The following is a 22138-nucleotide window of genomic DNA, read 5'->3' as shown; positions in this document are numbered from 1 at the left end:
TGGAGGGGAGACATTAAAAGACATTAAAGAAAAAAAATAACTAGCTCCTTATTTTAACATTTTAAAGAGATAAGTGGTTCAAAGAGATATATAAAGTCCAGGTAGATCTGTGTACATTCAGTAACCCTGTGTTCCAAGTAACTTCTGCACAAGATGCTCAGTGGCCTCTGGGTTTGTACTAGGACAGCTTCCATTCTTTCTATACAATTTGTTAGGCAAATTGGAGCTGGAGCTCAAAAGGAAGAAAACAAAGGTGAACGGAGTCTCCAGTAACAGTAATCGCTATACATGAACACAACTGCACAGGTGGTGTTGACACATAACACTAAATGAAGGGTTATGTTTTAAAGAGTCACCCCAAATAAATATATCCTAATATTAAAGCAGAATGTGCAAAGCCACTGCAATCAATTACACATAATTAAAAATCAATTTCACATGGATTTATCATAACGTTTGCATTCCTCTTCTCTATTAGAATTTGCTTACTGAGGACGGTAAGCTCTTATTTTTAAAATGCTGAGTACAATGCTGTGACGCCTAGGCGAAGCAAGGCTTTTTTTTTACTAAAATGCAGCATAACTCGTTGAGATTTGGGTATTAGAGAGTAAGCAAGCTTAACACTTTAAATCACTGATTTAGGAAGAGCCTTTTATGGATTAACGAAGGTAAAATTTTGTTTTCAATGCTCCCTCTAAACCTTTCCGTCATCATTTTTCTGTTTTTGCCTTTGCACTTCCCACTAACCCAGTCACAGCCCTATTCACATTTACTATTGATTTGGTTTTCTTAGGGGATTTTCCTTTCTTTTTCTTTTTGTACAGAAGTAATACATACACATTATAAGGGGAAAATTATGTATATGTATATATACCTTTTAAACACGGGTGTGTAAAAACCCTCTGCAGCTACTCTAAGTATCATCCCCAATATTCACAGACACCCTGTCAGGCAGCACACCGTGCTGTCACCACCCCCCACCCAACTGATGAAGAAGGATGGTGATGACAAAGAGGAGGAAAACTACACATGCTGATTAAGGGTTTACTGTGTGCCCAGCATTGTTCTGAACATCTTATCTGTGTTAACTCAGCTTTCTTTTTTCTCTTAGTGCTCACTCCTGCCACACTATCCATTTGTTAGCTGTCTGTTTCCCCTCACTGGAATATAAATGCCTTGAGAGAAAGCACATGGTCTGTTTTCATTCACAGCTACACTCCCAGACATCTAAAAGTGCCTGGCACCACAGCAGGCATTCAAAAAATGTGTGTTTGTTGAATACATACATTCATCTTTGTAACAATGTGGGTGAGCCACATCTAACCAGTTGAGGGCCTGAATACAACACAAGGACTGGGGAGGAGGATTTGTTCTCTCTGCCCCCCAGTTTTTGAGGTGAGACAAGGTCTCCTGCTTTGAGCTTGAACTTGGGCTGGAGCTTACACCTTTGGCTCTCCTGGTTCTCAGGCCTGCAGACTCGAACTGCAACTATTTGAGCTTATTGCCTGCAGATCCTTGGACTTCTCAGCCTCTGTACCACCCGAGTCAATTCCTTATAACCAATCAATCTTCCTCTCTCTCTATGTGATATATATATATATCCTCTCTCTCTGTATATATATCCTCTCTCTCTCTATATATATATCCTTAAGCATGCAATAAACATTAGCTACTCTGACAGGCACACCCAGTTACCTGCAAATATCTCCCCTTCTATCTTGACTTAACAGAATCCCCAATTTGTAACTGGTCAGCACCGAGTTGGCCAGCTGAAGGTTGTAATTCCCAGACTTCCTTGTTGGAGTGGAATTCCCAGTCAAATGGTATTTCTATTTTTAGTGGAACCAAGTTCTAAGTTCTGGCCCATGAGGTGTATATGAAAGCATTATGAGGGACATTCATTAAGTCTCCTTAAAGATGGGGGCCTGCCTCCTTTCCTTTCTCATTCTGTTGGAGTCTCCTTTCTGCCTTTCAGGAATGCAGATGGAATGGCTGGAGCTCTAACAAGATCCTGAACTAGAAGGACAATGTTACAGTTACATTTCTCTGAACAGGGGCTAGGAGGAGCCTGATTCTTGATGCTTTATGTAACCACCATATCAGCCCTGGGCTGCCAACTCTGGACTTCCTCCATGTGAGAGACTATAACCTTTTTTCTTTATGCCGTTATTTTTTTATTAAGGTATCATTGATATATTATCTTTTGCTCAGGTTTCACATGAGTAACATTGTGGCTACTACATTCAGCCCTATTATCAAGTCCCCAGCACATACCCCATCACAGTCACTGTCCATCAGCATAGTAAGATGCTATAGAGTCACTACTTGTCTTCTCCATGCTATACAGCCTCATCCGTGCCCCTCCTGTATTATGTGTGATAATCACAATACCTCTTAATCCCCTTATCCCTCCCTTCCCACCCTCTTTCCCTTTAGTAACTGCTAGTCCCTTCTTGGGTTCAGTGAGTCTGCTGCTGTTTTGTTCCTTCAGGTTTTGCTTTGTTGTTATACTCCACAGAGGAGAGAAATCATTTGGTACTTGTCTTATTTCACTGTGCATAATGCCCTCTAGTTCCATCCACATTGTTGCAAATAGTAGGATCTGTTTTCTTCTCATGGCTGAATAATGTTCCATTGGTATATGTAACACCTCTTCTCTATCCATTCCTCTACTGATAGAAACTTAGGCTGCTTCCATGTCTTGGCTATTGTAAATAGTGCTGCGATAAACATAGGGGTGCATATATCTTTTTGAATCTGTGACCCTGTTTCTTTTGGGCAAATTCTTAGGAGTGGAATTCCTGGATTAAATGGTACCTCTATTTTTAGTTTTTGAGGAACCTCCATATTGCTTTCCACAATGGTTTAACTAATTTACATTCCTACCAACAGTGCAGGAGGGTTCCCCTTTTTCTGCATCCTCACCAGAATTTGCTGCTGCTTGTCTTTTGGATCTTGCCATCCTAACTGGTGTGAGGTGATATCTCATGGTAGTATTAATTTGCATTTCTCTGATGATTAGCAATGTGGAGCAACTTTTCATATGCCTCTTGGTCACCTGAATTTCTTCTTTGGAGAAGTGTCTGCTCATATCCTCTGCCCATTTTTTAATTGGGTTATTTGCTTTTTGGGTGTTGAGGCATGTGAGCTCTGTATATATTTTGGATGTTAATACCTAATTGGATATGTCATTTGCGAATAAATTCTCCCACACCGTAGGATGATGCCTTTTTTGTTCTACTGATGGTATCCTTTGCTGTACAGAAGGTTTTTAGTTTGATATAGTCCCATATGTTCATTTTTGTTTCCCTTGCCTGAGGAAATATGTTCATGAAAAAGTTGCTCATTTATATTCAAGAGAGTTTTGCCTATGTTTTCTTCTAAGACTTTTATGGTTTCATGACTTACATTCAGGTCTTTGATCCATTTCAAGTTTTCTTTTGAATATGGAGTTAGATAGTAATCCAGTTTCATTCTCTTACATGTAGCTGTCCAGTTTTGCCAACACCAGTTGTTGAATAGGCTGTCATTTCCCCATTGTATATCCAGGGCTTCTTTATTGTATATTAATTGGCCACATATGCTTGGGTTTATATCTGGACTCTCTATTCTTTTCCATTGATCTATGGGTCTGTTCTTGTGCCAGTACCAAATTGTCTTGATTACTATGGCTTTGTAGTAGGAGCTTGAAGTTGGAGAGCGTAATCCCCCCAGCTTTATTCTTTCTTCTAAGGATTGTTCTGGCTATTTGGGGTCTCTTGTGGTTCCATATGAATTTTAGAACTTTCTGTCCCAGTTTGTTGAAGAATGCTATTGGTATTTTGATAGGGATTGCATTGAATCTGTAGATTGCTTTAGGCAGGATGGCCATTTTGACAAAATTAATTCTTTCTACCCATGAGCATGGGATGTATTTTCATTTATTGGTGTCTTCTTTAATTTCTCTCAAGAGTGTCTTGTAGTTTTCAGGGTAAAGGTCTTTCACTTCCTTGGTTAGATTTATTCCTAGGTTTATTACTTTTGATGCAATTGTAAATAATTGGTTTCCTAATTTCTCTTTCTTCTCGTTTGTTTATGCCATTATTTTGAGTGTCTCTGTTATGCAAGGCCAAACCAATCCTAACTACTTTGGCTGGCCTTTGTGGTGGCCTAAGAATCCAAATGGATGTTCAAAACTGTTTTGAGGCCTTGTTTCTGCAAGTAAAGGCCAGGTGAAGGCAAAAATATAGAAAAGGAGATGCATGTCTTCAAAGCCTTTTCTCCCCTTCCAGGGGCACTCTGATGCCTCTCTCCCATACTCAGAAGTCCAACCTACATGCCTGATGCAAACAACCCATACTCAAAGGATCTGATAAAATTAGGTTCGTCCTAAGGTATAAATGACCATAAGGTATCTTTCTATTCTTCCTGGACTTCATATTTTATTTAAGACAAAGCCTTGTGATAGAATGTTTCTACGAATCAAAAGGCCTGTGAGGGAAATATATCTGGGTAGGAAAGGCTACACATACGGCTGCTGCACTAACGTTGGCTCTAATTTAATATAGAGCACTCCTCTTGTGTAAGGAAGTTAATGAACTTCTCAAAATGTTCACATCCAACTCCCAGGGAGTATCAAGGGCTGAAAGAAAGGGAGGGGTGAATAACTGTCTGAAAAGGCAATTAAATAGCATCTTCAACTCCTGAGGCCACATATTGTATAACTGTTAATTCAGCAGTCATTTTTTTTTTCTTCAGTTGCACAAAATTCTATGCATGATGTATTTCAGAATTATTTGATCATGATGTGTCTGTGGTTTATAAGGAACCTAAACCACCATGGTCCCAACTCCTGGCCTACTGTTTAAGTACTTTTCTTTCTTTCTGAATGTAAACTGAATGTATATAATTGGCAAAATTCATCTGAACAAAACAGATTTTGTGTATTTGAATTTAAAGTCCAGGAGTGACCAAATATCACCCTCTTTTAGATTAAAGAGTGTGTGTGTGTGTGTGTGTGTGTGTGTGTGTGTGTGTGTGTGTGTGTGTGTGTAATATGAAGGCCTCTCCCCATAGAATATGACCTCTAAGCTCGGCTGAGCATACTCTCTGGTTCAAGAAAAATATTCTTCCCAAGAGCTCCAAGTGATCTACAGATTACCTAATTACAGACTCATTGCTTACTTCCTCTATCCCTTAATTCCTCTATTGACTCTGAGTGATTAAATGACTCTGGCAGGGTCATTCAAACTCTGGTGGCCTTTTCTAAGGCCTGGTTCCTTCAGGCTTTCTGACTGATACTGCCTAGAGTTTTGGGGATCTGACACCTCCTCAGAAGGCCATTTGTTAGTGCATGACAGCTCATTTGCTTCAACTATACAAAGTCTGCTAAATGTTGAAGTGTATTTGATAGGCTGAATCCAGGAGAAATTTCACTATATGCAGTCCCTCACTGAGACAAAATCTTCATGACATTCTACCGATTTTTCCCATTTTCAGTATCAAGTTTGTCTTTGCCACTGTTGCTCTAAGTTCTACTAGTGTCAGACCATAAATCAGAAGGATCTTGTCTATGCTGCCATGATAACCAGCATATTTCATTTTTTAAGTATTAGAGATTGATTTATATTTCTAGGTAAAACAATGCACAAGTAAAGGGAATCACAAGGGAAGTGCCACTAAGTCCTCATGAGAAAACAGCTCAGTGGAAGATGACAGAGAACTTCTTCAGAAGTGTCAAAGGCATAGTGCTCGTGTAAGTTTTAAATTCTAAATCCAGGATTTCTAGAAATGGTTGATACTTTAGGTTATCAGAAATTAACAAGTCACACGCTAAAAAAATCATCTTTATCATAAAAAACTCAACTTCATTAGGTATTTTTTTTTGAGAGGGCATCTCTCATATTTATTGATCAAATGGTTGTTAACAACAATAAAATTCAGTATAGGGGGGTCAACACTCAATGTACAATCATTAATCCATCTCAAGCCTTTCATTAGGTATTTTTTATATGAATATGACCTTATAACATGAGACTTTATGTAAAGCTAAAAATTAACTGATATAGAAACTGTCAATTCAATTCATTAAGTGCAGGTGTAGTAGCAAACATGCTATATAAAAATACAACTTTATCCACATGCACAAAAAGCTTGGAAAGTGAACTTTAGATAAATATTCATTTCATAGAAGCTTAAAGCTACAGGTTCTTTTAACTAGCAAGCATCAGTGGAGCATTAAAAACAATTTAATTCACAAAATTGCATTTTACACACATGGGTTTTAGGTAATAAATGTAATTTGTAAATCAAGAAACAGTTTAATAATACTTTTCAGTTTTAATTATCAGGTTTAATTTGTCTATAAATACTCAAATAATGTTGTACAATGAAAATGCAAATATCTAGAGTTAGAACAAATTAATACTATTCATTTTTCCTGCTATTCTTTCTTATAAAATAAAAACTCATCAAATTCCTCCAAAAGGAATTTATACTTAACATGATCATTAAGTATTAAAAAAAAATTACATATAAGTCAGTCCAACTTGGAAGCTCACTGGTTTTTCTTTTTCTTTTGATACTGAAGTATCATTGATATACAGTCTTACATTGGTTTCAAATGTACAACACAGTGGTTCAACAGTTACCATTTTATTAAATCTTCACCCTCTCTCATGCGGTTACTATCAATGTACAAAGATGTTACAGAATCATTGACTATATTCTCCATGCTGTACTACAGTACCCATGACCAACTTATACTATGACTGAGAATTATTGTGCCTCTTTATTCCCCTCACCCCCACATCCCACACCTGCCCCAACCCCTTCCCTATGGTAACCACTAGTCACTTCTCAGTGTCGGTTTTTCTAATTAACAGTTTTAAGTTGTTTGATTAACAGTTTTCAGTTGTTTGATTTCTTACTGTAATATGCAGAACCAGAATAAAATTTAAATTCAGAAAAGCAACCTGTTGCCAAAAAGGAAATACAGATAACCCCCCCCAAATTTTAATCTGTTAAGTTATTAACCAAATAATTTAACTGAAATGCGGAAAAAAAGATATTAAAATACCAAAGAAAGCCACTCTAAATTGCTCAAATTCTAGAATGGCTAATTTTAGAATGACAACAATTGAAAAAACATTCTGGAATTGAATATACGTACAGGTTAAATATAATCCAACCAGTTAAAAACATGTCTTTTTGGGTCAACTTACTCTAGTTTCTTAAAATGTGCTAACTGCATATATATATATTTGTTTGACTACAGTCTCCCCAACTTGGGAGGAAGTGTCAAAAGAATGTAATAGTGTGCATGTATCTGCTTGGTTCCACTTCAACTAGAAGAGCATCCACTAATATACCCTATCTTGAAATGAGTTCTAATAAGGGCAGCATTTCTGCAAGCCAGAATTCTAAACTGAGTATTCTTGCAAAAGAAGGAGGATGTGCTTACCGTATACAGCTCGTTAAGAACCTTCATTAAATCCTCATGAAGTTGGAATGCAATCTCTTTGCTCTGTAATTAAGATAAAGAATATTTAAAAAATGTAATGGAAAAATGTTTCTAAATCATGTACATCTTAAAAAGTCCACTGACCAAAACAAAACTAGAAGAACGCATGTAAAACAACAGAAGGCTATCAGAGTCCTGACATAATAAACACCTTTGAACAAATGGCCCTTTCTAAATACTAGCTACCTGCACCAACAGTCACCATAGAGGCAAACAAATGGACAGTCTGATGACTCTCCTACTATCCAAGATGAGAGAGAATACAAGTAAGCAGGGTGAAGCACGTGCATGCTCAGAAGCTGAGTTGCAGAATGAAGTCATTCAAAGATGAATTCCAGCATCCTGTCTCCCCTCTTAGTATCATCACAAAGGAACTTGAAGTATGATTTCCAAAATGCTAATTTAGAAACCAAAAGGGGAATTAACTCTCCCTTTCTGAAATAACTAGCTGACTGGTTACAATTTTAACTTTCAAAGCAGTGAGATGTTAAGACCACGTACGGCCCACCTATTTTTTGCCCCTGCATTTATTTATTTATTTTTCATTAAGACAAAAAAGAGAGTTTATGCTTCCAGTCATTGGTAAATAACAGCATTTAAAATATTCTTCCCCAGGCTAATTCTGAGAGTTTGATAGAGGAGTACTTGAATAATTTTCTTCAGCAAAATATATAAATTATTTTAAGGGAAATTATATATCCACATTACATATTTTCTGTTTTGAGTTCATTATGTAGTCAGCTATAGGGAATGGAAAAAACGTGCAGTGTGACTTAATCTACAGATTGAGATACTAACAATATCCATTGGTTCATCTGTGTGTCTTCTTCTAGACTGTCAGGGTATACTGGGGGTATGGGCCATGCCTTTGTCAGCTGTGGCCCTGGTCCTGCACTGTGCTTGGGCTCAAGGCCAGGACTAGGGTGGGGCAAGAGAGGCACTAGGGTATGGAATTTAAGGAGATACTCATGCTCACCCTGGCCCAGGTCCTGCTTGGGCACATAGGAAGCTTTCAATAAATACTCATTAATAAATCCAAAAATGAGCTGAAACACTGTGTGTGTGTAATAGCTGAAGTAGTTACTACATTTGCTGAGAGCTGGCCACTGGTGAGGAGGCAGAAAGGAAGGGCCCACAGACAACTCTTAAGAAAATACTAGGATGCAGATGAAACAGAGTCTCTCTGCAAACACAAGGTCAGGGGGTCAGGCCACCCTCCAAAAAGGCCAAATGCAATGAAGTGAAAACCTGTGGAAGATCAAACAGTGTTGGACGATGACATCAGAGCAGTATCTAAACTTTGAGAAATTCAAATTTGCTGCCAGTCTTTGTCGCTGGGGTTTCCTGGAGTGATAAAGAGTGCTGTTACTTACCAAGTCCCGACAACTTTCAAAATCCCTAAACTGGAGTTAGAGATTTTATATTTTGCTGGGTCCCTCATATGTGAAAAGAGGGGTTATGAATCAACTCAACAGTGAAAGTCAAGTCACTAGTGAGCAAACGAAGGCAACCGAAACTCCCTTTAGTTTCCCTGTCTTGTTATTCTGACCATATCCATTACACTGCAATCTCCTGTGACTTCAGCTTGGTGTTTTTTTAATATCAGGTATCACCAAAGGATCTGGGCCACCAATTCAGAACTCTAATGGGATCAAAGGGCACCAACTAACTGCCCAGCTGCCCACATTTCAGGTAGCAAGTCCAGAAAGAAAATATTTCTTGGCTAAGACTTTAGAGCAATAACAACAAAAAAGAAACCCCGAAAGTCCAATTAGCCCCAAGCCAAGAATATTTAGAATCAGATTAAATAGTTAGGTTTGGAGTGATAAGGCTCTTGTCCAAGCTATCCTTGGTCAAATATCTTAGAACAAGTGAGAGGATTCTTCATATATTTCACAGTTTACAAGATTTCAGGTAATGAAGGAGAAAACAATCTGGCATCATAGCTCAAACTGCTCTGCCAAGCATACTCGCTTTTCTTTCTCCTTTCCCCAGAGGCCCTGAAATATAAAAAATCTGTCTGGGAGGCAGTATAGTATAATGCTTGACAGCCAGGACTCTGGAGTCCGAGGGCCTCGGTCTCAAGTCTCAATGACCTTGGGTTTCCTTGTGGCTCAGTTTTAGATCTGCAGAATGAATGGAGTCATTGGGCCTATTTTGCATGGTTTATGACAGCATTCATCAGAGTCACACAAGGCACGTCAAGCAGTCCCTAACACATAGTAGACATCCCATAAATGCTGTTAAGTACTTAATTCTTTCCCAGATATTGTTTGTAATGACAACTCTCTTGAGTGAAAAGGCCCTGTGGTATTTTTCTTTCTTTTGGTCTCTAAGGATGCTTGTTCCATTTATTTCCATGTTGGAAGTGCTTGGTAGATACTGGTTGATTTAATTTTGATGTCCCTCCCCATTGCCCTGGCCTTTAGATCCCTCCAAGTGACCCCTGATTTGGGAGGGTCCTAAAGCCCTTGGCTTTTTCTTATATCCATACTCCCTTGCCATATATGCACACTAAATTTATCTTTCTATGTTCCATTTTTGTGGAGATCCTATTCCTTGTGGTACTAGATGAATTAATCACATCATCACTTATCAAGCCAATGTGATATATACAACTCATGAAAGAGACCCCTTATGCAACCAGAATCCCATGGGAATTTTATATTTTGGGAAAAGTTGGTGGGGAGTTCCTTTCAAATATATACACCCCTGGCTATCCTCATGACACATCAAAGTATTTGCACACTTTAAATCAGTCTAAACTCTCCATGGTCTCATAAAATAACCTTGAAATTAACTGCTGTCCTCTCACCATTACTCTTTTAGTCTGCAAGCTTTGTTAAAGAACTGGACTGCTCTGAAGCAGTTGTTCATGTGAACGGAATACGCACACTCTTGTATTCACAAATAGGTGGGCTGTACACAACATCAAGGGCTAGTCTGAGTGCTGGCAGCACAGCGCCAGTACTCATGGCATGGGAGGAAGGGAAAGGATGACCCCAGGTTACCCCACCCCAACTTTAAACATGTCTACCACTTATTAGAGTAATAGTGAAAAACAACCTTCTCTTCTAAATACTACCCTAGACCCCAAAAGAAGCAATCTTAAACCAAACCATGCCCACTGTGGCACTCAGTTAATATGCTGGCACACTAAGGAACTGAAACCCTCTAAGTGGACAATATCGGGATTATCAAAAGCCCATCAAATTTAATAGGTTAAATATGCCTCCGGATTTTGTTTCATTAAAAATTTGGAAACAGTGAAAGCAGATTCTTAATGCTTGAACAAGAACTGCTGAGTAAAAAATTAATACCAGTATTAAGGAAAGCAACAAAGGGTCCCTTTGTAGAGGAAAAAATAACTTCATGAAATGATATATGTTTGAAATGAAGTGTTTTCTATGTTATTTGAGATTGGCTGGTTAAAATTAGTCCTGCATAGAGTCCCGTCAACTGCTTCAGGTATGGAGTTAGAAATAGGAACAATTTTTTCAGCCCATTAATGCAATCTATATAAGTTCAAGTAATGGTAAAAATTCTCATACACTGCAATAGGATTCTGGGATTCTGAGCCAGGGGAAAGGAAATGGTTAGAACTTCAATTCAGTAGACATTTATTAAATGTGTCCAATATGTAAGCCTAGAATTTTTTTAAAAATTTTATTTTGGTATCATTAATCTACAATTACAGGAAGGACATTATGTTTACTAGGCTCCCCCTTCACCAAGTCCCCCCTACATCCCTGTTCACAGTCACTGTCCATCAACATCTAGTAAGATGTTGTAAAATCACTACTTGTCTTCTCTGTGTTGCACAGCCCTCCCCGTGCCCCACCCCACACTATACATGCTAATCATAATGCCCCCTTTCTTTTTTTCCCTCCCTTCCCACCCGTCCTCCCCAGTCCCTTTCCCTTTGGTAACTATTAGTCCATTCTTGGGTTCTGTGCTTCTGCTGCTGTTTTGTTCCTTCAGTTTTCTTTTGTTCTTATACTCCATATATGAGTGAAATCATTTGGTACTTTTCTTTCTCCACCTGTAAGCCTAGAATTTAATACCAAGCCTATTTCTAACTGTTCATTATTGTCACTTTGATGTTCTGATACTTCAAAACAGGTCCCAAATTAACAGCCCTAAAGTTTTTAGCTTTTTCCATTATAAAAAAAATTTAATATATGGGAGACTATTGCAAAAATAGAAAACAGAAGGACAAAACAACTACTATAATTATTTGATGTATTTCTTTTAGGTTTATCTAAACATGGTTCTGAGGTATAATCATTCTATAATAATAGGGTGCCTTTTTCTACTCTGCTTTTTTCTTCAGTTATCATAAAATTTTCTACATTCTTAAATAATTTTCTGAACTATCATTACTGAATTCATAACTACCCAGTGAATGTTTATTAATCAGTCTTCCAGTATGGTTTCCAATGTTTCCACAATTTTCCATCAATCATTCAATCATTTATTTACTTATTCATTCAATTTCACCAATATGGTTTAAGCACTGAATTATATCACAAATGCTGGTCTAAAGGCATATCTTGTATTTTATGTTGTTTCCTTAAGATTGATTTCCAGACATGAAATAACTAGGGTAAAAGGACTGACATTTTTAAGGCTCTGCATACATATCAGAAGACTATTTTCTAAAAGGGTTCTAATGAATTTATATTGCTTCCAGGACAATAGTGTTTCTCACGTCATAATCTTGGATTCATTCGAGACTTGCTTCTTCTCTTTGAAAGGAAGTCACCATACTATCTATTCTGGCTGATCCATATTCTGTATGTCATCAGAATTAAAAACATAAAAATAAAGATCTAATTTTGTCCTGCCTCTGTGCAAACCCCTCAAAGAGTTCAAATTTCCAAAATCACCCATAACTTCCCCTGCCTAACTCATCTACTTCACTCCCACAAGCCTCAGACTACATCCTTCCTCCTGGTCATCAGCTGCTAACTCATAGGTCCCGCTTCCACATCCCTGTGCTTTCCCCATGCCATCCCCTCTGCCTGGACTCACCTTCCTTCTTGTGCCTAGTACAACCCTCTGTGCTACTCTGTGAAAACTTGCTTGTAACTTCATCTTGTCCCCCAAAGAGAGAATTTAGATCCTCCTTCTCTGTGATTTTATAATATAATCACTTATTGCCATTCCTAGACCATATAATTTTGTGGTTAAGAGTTCAAACTATAAAGTCAAACTGCCTATTTCAAACTATCTTGTTGCTGTGTACCTGTTAAATAATTTTACAGGACCTCAGTGTTTTCAGTGGTAAAACGGAGATGCGAAGACTCTACCTCAGAGTTTTACGGGGATGGTCCTGAGTAATAAACACTGAACACAAAACCTGGCACACTGTGAATGCTAAGCTGATATTAGCCATTATTAGTTACTCTCTTCACATTTCCATCTCTTCTCGTAAACAGAGGGTTTCCTTGAGAGCAGGGACTACTTCCAAATCATCTTTGTATTCCAGGGTCTGCTTTAGTGCCTGGCACGATGCAGGTGCTAGGTAAATGTCTGTTGAATGAACAGGCCCACAGCTGGGTAAAGGCATGGCTTCCACCTTCCAGAGTTCTCAGCCTCGCAGAGAGCCCCATGTGCCCCAAGAGCTCTCTGTGCGGAGCGCGGTAATGAGCACTGCCCTGGTGGGCCCTGGCTGGGACCGCTATCCCTGGGGGCCTGCACATAAACTCCCCAGAACCTCCCAGCAAGGAGAAAGAGAAAGGCCGAACAAAGAGCAGAATTAATGTACCCATTTGCAAGTACACCGAGCAATCAAGTGATCCAGGTGGTGGGATTAAACGACCAGTTCTGAGGGCTTCTGGCCTCTCACAGAGGTATTTTTAAAGTAAGTCTTGTGATGACCAGCCAAGGAATCCTGACCTCATACTGCTTCAGAGTCGGAGTAAGAGAAAAGTAAGAAAACTAGATTAAATATTTAATTAGAAGGTCTCAAATGATTTTAGCAACTCACAGTGAGTTTTGGATGTAAATCCTGGTTAAAAGGGTCAGGCCATACTTCTACAAAGTGTGTGTGTTTTTAGGTTTCCTGAGTTCATGTGTCTTGATAATAATAGATTCCTTTAATTCATATATACTCAGAAGACAAGAGGCAACATGCCTAACAGAGAAACTTCGGTTGGGCTTAATGGCGTAGACCACTTTCTGGACACTGTTTATAGTGTTTCTGCACATTTCCCTTCTATTTTCTACTAAATAAAATGCACAACTAAGTATCAATGCCTGGAATTGGCCTCATGATCTACTTCATTCCTGAGGAGAAAAATAATCAATATTCTTTTAGATAAAATTCCATGTAGTAAATATTGGAAAATTAGAAAGAATCTTGGATACAGGAGAAATAGAACTTCATTTTGAAACAAGACAAAATTAAATGAACTATCTAGGGCATCTCCTAGAATATTTACTAATATAACTGCCAGGCAAATGTGGCATTCAGCATCCGGGTGAGAAAGCTCTGCTGTTCCTGGGTTCAGCTTATGAGCAGTTTGAAGGTTCAAAGTCACATACACCAAAGTCACTCATAACCTCCCAGGTATAAATGGAACTTGAAGAGACAGATTAAGTAACTCAAGATTGAAATTTAAAATCCTACAGGGAATAAAGTAGATGAAACAACACTTTCATTTTCACCTTGCATTTCCTTTAACTCTTCAAGAAGCACAATTTTTCATACTAGGATTATTTCTCTACTCAAAATGATAATAAACTGGAAATGTCTTTTCAGTGTCCCTAAATGAATAATCACTTAGGCATAAACTTTCAGTAGCTGATGGAAACAAACCGATCCAATTAAAATCAGAATGTTAGAAAACTCTGGTCAGACTGTAATACAATTAACAAATATCAGGAATACAGTTCCAGACCATTTTCAGTATGCTGAACTAAACAAAAATTTATAACTCAGCTTTTTAAATAATTTTTAGTATTACCACATTATTTTCTTTAGTACATGAACCTGAGTCTACTAATTTACCAGAAAACCAAACTTTCTCTCTTGAGATAAAATGTGATTATGCAGAGATTCTAAGCTGGACTGACCCTCAGTGCAATTTTGGCCACATTGAGGGTCAGTATGGCACAGTTGGCTGGGGTTTTGAGTAGAGTCTATGCTGAAGCAAACTGGCCCACACTGTAGGAAACCTGTGACCTTAGTCTCAATAGCACTGCAGTAAGAAAAATCCAGGGACTATTTACAAAAATAAATCAATGAAGTAGCAGATTTGCTCATTTACAAGTCATCTGCTGAATTAGTAAGCAAAAGGCAGAGATTCTTTGAGATACTGATAAAAGCTCATTTGTTGACGTACTCACTCATGCACTCATTAATTCTGCCCGTTTTTATGAGTACCTTCTACATGCCTCAGATAGAAAAGTGGCCTTGGACTAATGAGACTAGTGAGAAAAGTGAAGAAAACAACTTCAGCCCAGTCTGATTTATGCTTATTCAAACAATTTAACCAAGTAAAATCTCTCTATATAACTCTTGAACCAAACCAAAATTTAATAATCAATCTTGCAGAATTTAACCTAAATCAGAAACTTCCCTTAAAGATATATATTTAGCCTAATACTAATAGCATCATCTCAGAAATACAGCTGCTTAATTATCTATAGAATTAACCATATTCAAGTAAAGGTAGCTAAAGGAATAGATAAAGAAACAAATTCCTGTGGGTTAAGTATGCTTTCACTAAAAACTAGGTTCCTTGAATACAACCAGAGAAATTTAGAAAACAGTTGTGGCTACTGGGCAAATGCACATGTGATGACAGCCTATTTGTAGGGGAGAGGGGGGAAATCCTAAAATCCTCAAGAAAGGTCAATGATCACACTATTTAAGTATCTTTTACTTCTCTTTTCCTAACCTGTAAAATGTAGATTACAATGTATATTACCCTGAGGTTCTTATGAGGGTTAAATGAGATACCCACTGTTCTCTGCTGAACACAATGCCTGGCACATACTAAACATTCCATAAATTTAAGTTCTGTCATGCTGTTATCAGCTCAACATCTTATCCTTGTTTCATCTCATGAAGTCACCTTCCAATTTTCTAAGTGCTGATTTAACAGTCTATTCATATCAACTTTCAAATCAAAGTATGTCTCAGATAGTCACTTCAACATAATTCAAGACATACTTTCTGGGATACTTAAGCATCTGAGGTACTATACCAAGGAGAATGAAGTCCATTCCGCAGAACAATGCAAAGCTACAATAAAGCAGAACTCTAATTCCAAGCTGGCCCTTGCTGAGTTCAGACTGCAGTAACTGTTAGAAAGTCTTCCTTAGGAGAAAGTGGAACTTTTCTCCACATAAATCCTACCATTTGGTATTAACTCCTGCAGACTTATAGAGCTAGTTAACATAAACCAGCTTATGGTCTTCAAATATTCGGAGACAGCTATTGTGTCCTAGCTAAGGCTTACTTTCTCTATACTAAAGAGTCCCAGTGTCTTCAACTATTTCCTATATGACAGAGTTTAAAGAAATGAGAGCAAACTCTCCTTGCCTCCCAGACAGCTGCTCACTGTCTTGCAGCTAGTGGCATTAAGGACACTTCCTTTATATGTCAAGGGGTGGAGGCTAAAATCTTGGAGGGATTAGGAGGCAACACACACTTCCCAGTGATACGAGGTCACTCACAATTGCCATTTTGTGCAGGCAGTCCAAACCCATGTGTGCAGAGTTACTGTAAGTCCAAGAATCTTGGAATCACTGTTAGATTCTTTTTCTTTTTCTAGTAGACTAAAGAGCCATAAGCTAAAGGAATAGAAGCCTTAAGAAAATCTGATTAGGACAGAACTTTTATAAAACAACAATGACCCCAAAAACATATCAGATTAATTCTTAATCTACATGGATAAGAACTTCTTGAAGACATTGTCATTATATGCATTGAACATATATTCAATGGCCATAATTCATGATAGTGCAAAAAATTACCACCCATGTTACTCATGCAAAAGCTTCTAGAAGCACCAGGTTCCCCGAGACCAATTTCCTCCATTCCAATTTATTCTTCAAAATGCTTTTAAAAAAACAAAGCTAATTACATCATAGCCTTGGATAAAAAAATCTCCCAGCTTCCTTAGTTGCTTAGATGACAATATACCAATTACTCACACAGAGAATAAAAATTACTGCATGCCCCGACTACCCCCAACCAAACCTGCCTTTGTAGGTCTCAGATGGTTGTTATCTCGCTATATAAACTTCACCATAGTACAAGCTACACTCCTAACCCCAGCCAGCTATGTAACTGATGTGAGCTTTAGGTCCAGGCAAAAAAGAAATGGCCTAATATATCTTTAAAACTCACAACTGTTGAGATTTGGGAACATGGTGCCACCAAGCACCCCACCTACCATCATCTTCCCCTAACATTATTTCCTAGATCAGAACCCCAGGCCCTTAACTTTTGCTATTTTCTCTGTATAGAAGAATGCACTTCCCCTAATTCCTCTGTAAAACTTCACCAAGTTTAAGACATTGATCCAATGCCACTTTCTCTGTGAAGCCTTTCTCCATATTCCTTAGGCAGTGTGTCTTACTCAATCCTCTGTGTCCTTGTGGTCTTAGGGAATATCTCTGTAACAGCAGTTACCAATTTGTGATTTAACTTCTTTCTCCACAGTTCACTTTCTTCTTACATTATAGGCTCCTCTAGGGTACTAACTGAGGATCTGTGTCTTACTCACTTTCATGACCTTAGAACCCAACACTGTGCCTGTTACACAATGATAATCAATAAAGGTTTGTTGAATGAATAATGAAATGGAATGTCTACCCAGTTTTAGAAAAGAAAGCTGATTTCAGTAAAGTTTCCAAAGTGGAAGTTACAGTGGATTTGTTGTGACTGTTCAGTGGAAGTATAATATCCTGACAAATAATAAAAGATGATTTTAGTAGACCCTTCCAATATCCATTTTTAGAGCTAAAGAGATGACATTTTTATGGTCATGTTTATTCAAGCCAGTGCACTAGCCAATTATTATTCTGTGCTCACTTGAAACTATCAAAGATTAAAAAGTAAAAATGGTACATGTATTTATTTACTATCAATAATTGACCATTACTGGTTTTTCTTAATCTAAATAGTTCATATATCCAGGGTCAGAATTTATTATTTTTATGTTTCCAAGTTGATCTGACAAAGTATTCAGCTAGTAAAATTTTTGCTTGTTTCTATTTATTTGCTTCTCTAATACTAAGAAAACTTTATCTCCTCCAATTGAGATTCAAAAGTTACTGAAATTAATCTGACAGTCATATTCAGTCTGCAACTACATATTCGTGAGTTGCTATATTCAAGATATCACAAGTGTTTCTTAATTCAAATATTTCTTCTATGTGCAGTATCTTCCAATACGGCATTTCTTCCACCGGCTGGAAATCTTTCACCATGTGACATTAAACATGCTCTTCAAATGTCAAGAAACCTTGGTGCAACCAGAATAATGTTCTCAGGTTCCTTAGAATGTGTTGATCTCAACTACAGATACCTCAACATATGCTAAGAATGTTTTATCTTCATCAATTCTTTTCTTAAGGCTGCCACTTCCTTCCTGGTTGAGGACAATGGGTAAGGATTCAGTGTCTACGGCTCTTTGAAAGTGGACATTATTAAGTGCTAATCTAACTGAACCTAAATAAACCTGGACGGAACAATATTTTTTTACTCCTATTTTGTGACAGCATTGGGACTCCCATAAAATATGAGGGACTGGGTGCCTTTTGATTTATTCCATGTTTGTTCATTTAATCAAGAGTTGTAAACCCTGTGATTGAAAAACAAACCAAACTGGAGTATTTCTTTTTAAAAACTTGTTTGGGAAGATGGAGGACTTAATTTGGATCAATAGTTCTCAACTTGGGCCAATTTCCCCCCCAGGGGACACATTTTTAATTGTCACAACTGGTATGATGCTGCTGGCAGTTAGCAGGTAAAAAAATCCACAGTCATCTAATTGTTGTTTTCCCATAAATAATGTACCATATTCTCTGGTTACTTTCAATATTTTCTGTCTTTATTTTTCAATGTTACTGGTTTCTTGGTTTAGATTACTTTAGATTCATCTAGTTTAGGTTTTGTTGAGCTTCTTTTTTTTTTATTTTTATTTTTATTTTTATTTTCTTTTTTGAGAGGGCATCTCTCATATTCATCGATCAAACGGTTGTCAACAACAACAAAATTCTGTATAGGGGGGTCAATGCTCAATGCACAATCATTAATCCACCTCAAGCCCAATATTCGTCAGTCTCCAATCTTCTGAAGCATAACGAACAAGTTCTTACATGGTGAACAAATTCTTAGATAGTGAATAAATTCTTACATGGTGAACAGTACAAGGGCAGTCATCACAGAAACTTTCGGTTTTGATCACGCATTATGAACTATAAACAATCAGGTCAAATATGAATATTCGTTTGATTTTTCTACTTGATTTATATGTGGATCCCACATTTCTCCCTTTATTATTATTATTATTTTTATTTTTAATAAAATGCTGAAGTGGTAGGTAGATGCAAGATAAAGGTAGAAAACATAGTTTAGTGCTGTAGGAGGGCAAATGTACATGATCAGGTGTGTGCCTATGGACTAAGTATTGATCCAAGCTAGACAAGGTCAGCAAAACATCCACAGATGCAGAAGATTTCTCTCAAAACAGGGGGGGTGAGGGTCTGAGCATCACCTATGTTGATCCCCAATTTCTCACCTGATGGCCCCCCTGCGACTGTGCCTGTTTTAGGTTGTTCCTCCCTTGAGGAATCTTACCCGTCTCTGGCTAAACAGTCATCTTCCGGGGCCATACAGGGAAATGTAAAGTTGGTAAGTGAGAGAGAAGCCATATTGTTTGAAAAGCTTAGCTTTTTACTTCTTTGCAGATTTATGCCCTGTGGCTTCTCTGCCCAGCACTTGTCTTGAGGTATCCTTACCACCTGGAGGAATTATGATACTCAGTAAATTCGATATGAGGCACGAATTCTATTTAAGGGTCGTAATTAGGAAGGAAGAAAGAAAACTACAGAGGAAGCATATGGAAGAAAACATGGGAGGATTGATTATTTCTTTGACATATCTTCTTGTAGAGTACCTTAAGCATGTATAGGTTTTAAACTACCAACTAATTTGCGCTCACATATTAACATAACAGGAATACGGTGACATAAACAAAGCAGATCTATAATTACCATCCATCTCCAGTGGAGCCAAGAAAACCATTTAGGCACCCTAGGCATTTGTGAAAATTTGTCTATGATATGATGGATATTGTCCAACTGTACTTGAACAGTCTGAGAGAAATCAGACAAATTAAAGCAGCCCATTTCTGGGATCTGTTCACATCCCATACGTTCTTTTAACCGTAGATAGTCTATAGTCATATAAGATTTTGGAGTGCTACAGCTTGCACCCCTCCCAAATCCTGGTTGAGTTCCAACAGTACAGATCCGGTCAAATTCATTATCTCACTGTATGCACATGCCAGCCTAGACATCTCCCTCCCCATTCCAATGGCAAGTCCAGGAAACGGTGGGGTGGATGCAGCCACAACCGCACCATCGGCAGATCCTTGTGGAGGCATTTTGATGATCATCCCCCGGCACAAGTCCTCCAGAGAGTGCTGATGATGGAAGCTCCTCCTCATATCGTATCTTAGTTCATTTTCTGGGTATCCAAGCTAGGCCTTCATCTTCTGCATAGAAACAAACAGACCCTTTGCCCACACTTTGACATGCCCTCTATACCACAGTGCAGAACTCATTCGAGGTCAGCACACAGGAACTGCTTTTTTTTTTTTTTAAATAAGAGAAAGGAATATTAACAGAAAAGCACACCTCCATAGCTGATCATCTGATACCCTTTAAGAGATCAACATTGAGGATATTTAAAGCATGCATTGATCTTTAATTTACCAATAGTTTTAACCTATCAAGGAGTATTCCCCCTTTTCATTCTTTCTTTCTTTTTACTTTTTTTTTTTAAATCTTTAATCTACACTTACATGAAGAATACTATGTTTACTATGCTCTCCCCTATATCAGGTCCCCCCTAAAAACCACATTACGGTTACTGTCCATCAGCTTAGCAAAATGTTGTAGAATCACTACTTGTCCTCTCTGTGTTGTGCAGCCCAACCTCCCTTCTCCCTCCCCCCCATGCATGCTAATCTTAATACCCCCCTTCTTCTTCCCTCCCCTTATCCCTCCCTGCCCACCCATCCTCCCCAGTTCCTTTCCCTTTGGTACCTGTTAGTCCATTTTTGGGTTCTGTAATTCCGCTGCTGTTTTGTTCCTTCAGTTTTTCCTTTGTTCTTATACTCCCCAGATGAGTGAAATCATTTGGTATTTCTCTTTCTCCGCTTGGCTTATTTCACTGAGCATAATACTCTCCAGCTCCATCCATGTTGCTGCAAATGGTTGGATTTTTCCACTTCTTATGGCTGCATAGTATTCCATTGTGTATATGTACCACATCTTCTTGATCCATTCATCTACCGATGGACATTTAGATGGCTTCCAATTCTTGGCTATTGTAAATAGTGCTGCGATAAACATAGGGGTGCATCTGTCTTTCTCAAACTTGATTGCTGCGTTCTTAGGGTAAATTCCTAGGAGTGGAATTCCTGGGTCAAATGGTAGGTCTGTTTTGAGCATTTTGATGAACCTCCATACTGCTTTCCACAATGGCTGAACGAATTTACATTCCCACCAGCAGTGTAGGAGGGTTCCCCTTTCTCCACAGCCTCGCCAACATTTGTTGTTGTTTGTCTTTTGGATGGCAGCTATCCTTACTGGTGTGAGGTGATACCTCATTGTAGTTTTAATTTGCATTTCTCTGATAATTAGCGATGTGGAGCATCTTTTCATGTGTCTGTTGGCCATCTGTATTTCTTTCTTAGAGAACTGTCTGTTCAGTTCCTCTGCCCATTTTTTAATTGGGTTATTTGTTTTTTGTTTGTTGAGGCGTGTGAGCTCTTTATATATTCTGGACGTCAAGCCTTTATCGGATCTGTCATTTTCAATTATATTCTCCCATACTGTAGGGTTCCTTTTTGTTCTATTGATGGTGTCTTTCGCTGTACAGAAGCTTTTCAGCTTAATGTAGTCCCACTTGCTCATTTTTGCTGTTGTTTTCCTTGCCCGGGGAGATATGTTCAAGAAGAGGTCACTCATGTTTATGTCTAAGAGGTTTTTGCCTATGTTTTTTTCCAAGAGTTTAATGGTTTCATGACTTACATTCAGGTCTTTGATCCATTTTGTGTTTACCTTTGTATATGGGGTGAGCCGATGGTCCAGTTTCATTGTCCTACACGTAGCTGTCCAGTTTTGCCAGCACCATCTGTTGAAGAGACTGTCATTTTGCCATTGTATGTCCATGGCTCCTTTATCAAATATTAATTGACCATATATGTTTGGGTTAATTTCTGGGGTCTCTAATCTGTTCCACTGGTCTGTGGCTCTGTTCTTGTGCCAGTACCAGATTGTCTTTATTACTATGGCTTTGTAGTACAGCTTGAAGTTGGGGAGTGAGATCCCCCCTACTTTATTCTTCTTTTTCAGGATTGCTTTGGCTATTCGGGGTCTTTGGTG

At 38.2% G+C, this 22138-nt stretch overlaps 1 protein-coding gene across 8 annotated transcripts in view; it reads right to left on the bottom strand.

Moving 5' to 3' along the window:
- The window catches only part of SRGAP1 (SLIT-ROBO Rho GTPase activating protein 1), a 280779-nt gene that overhangs the window by 108778 nt on the left and 149863 nt on the right, over nucleotides 1-22138 (bottom strand). For all 8 annotated transcript variants that reach the window (XM_037007150.2, XM_037007145.2, XM_037007149.2 and 5 more), the window contains one exon: nucleotides 7442-7504. In XM_037007150.2, the coding sequence (XP_036863045.2) occupies nucleotides 7442-7504 (63 nt within the window). The remainder of the gene's footprint in view (nucleotides 1-7441; nucleotides 7505-22138) is intronic.

Source organism: Manis javanica, chromosome 10 (genome assembly GCF_040802235.1).
Source record: "Manis javanica isolate MJ-LG chromosome 10, MJ_LKY, whole genome shotgun sequence".
NCBI lineage: Eukaryota > Metazoa > Chordata > Mammalia > Pholidota > Manidae > Manis > Manis javanica.
Note: the sequence above shows the minus strand (reverse complement) of the source record. Positions and strands in the feature narration are given on the sequence as shown.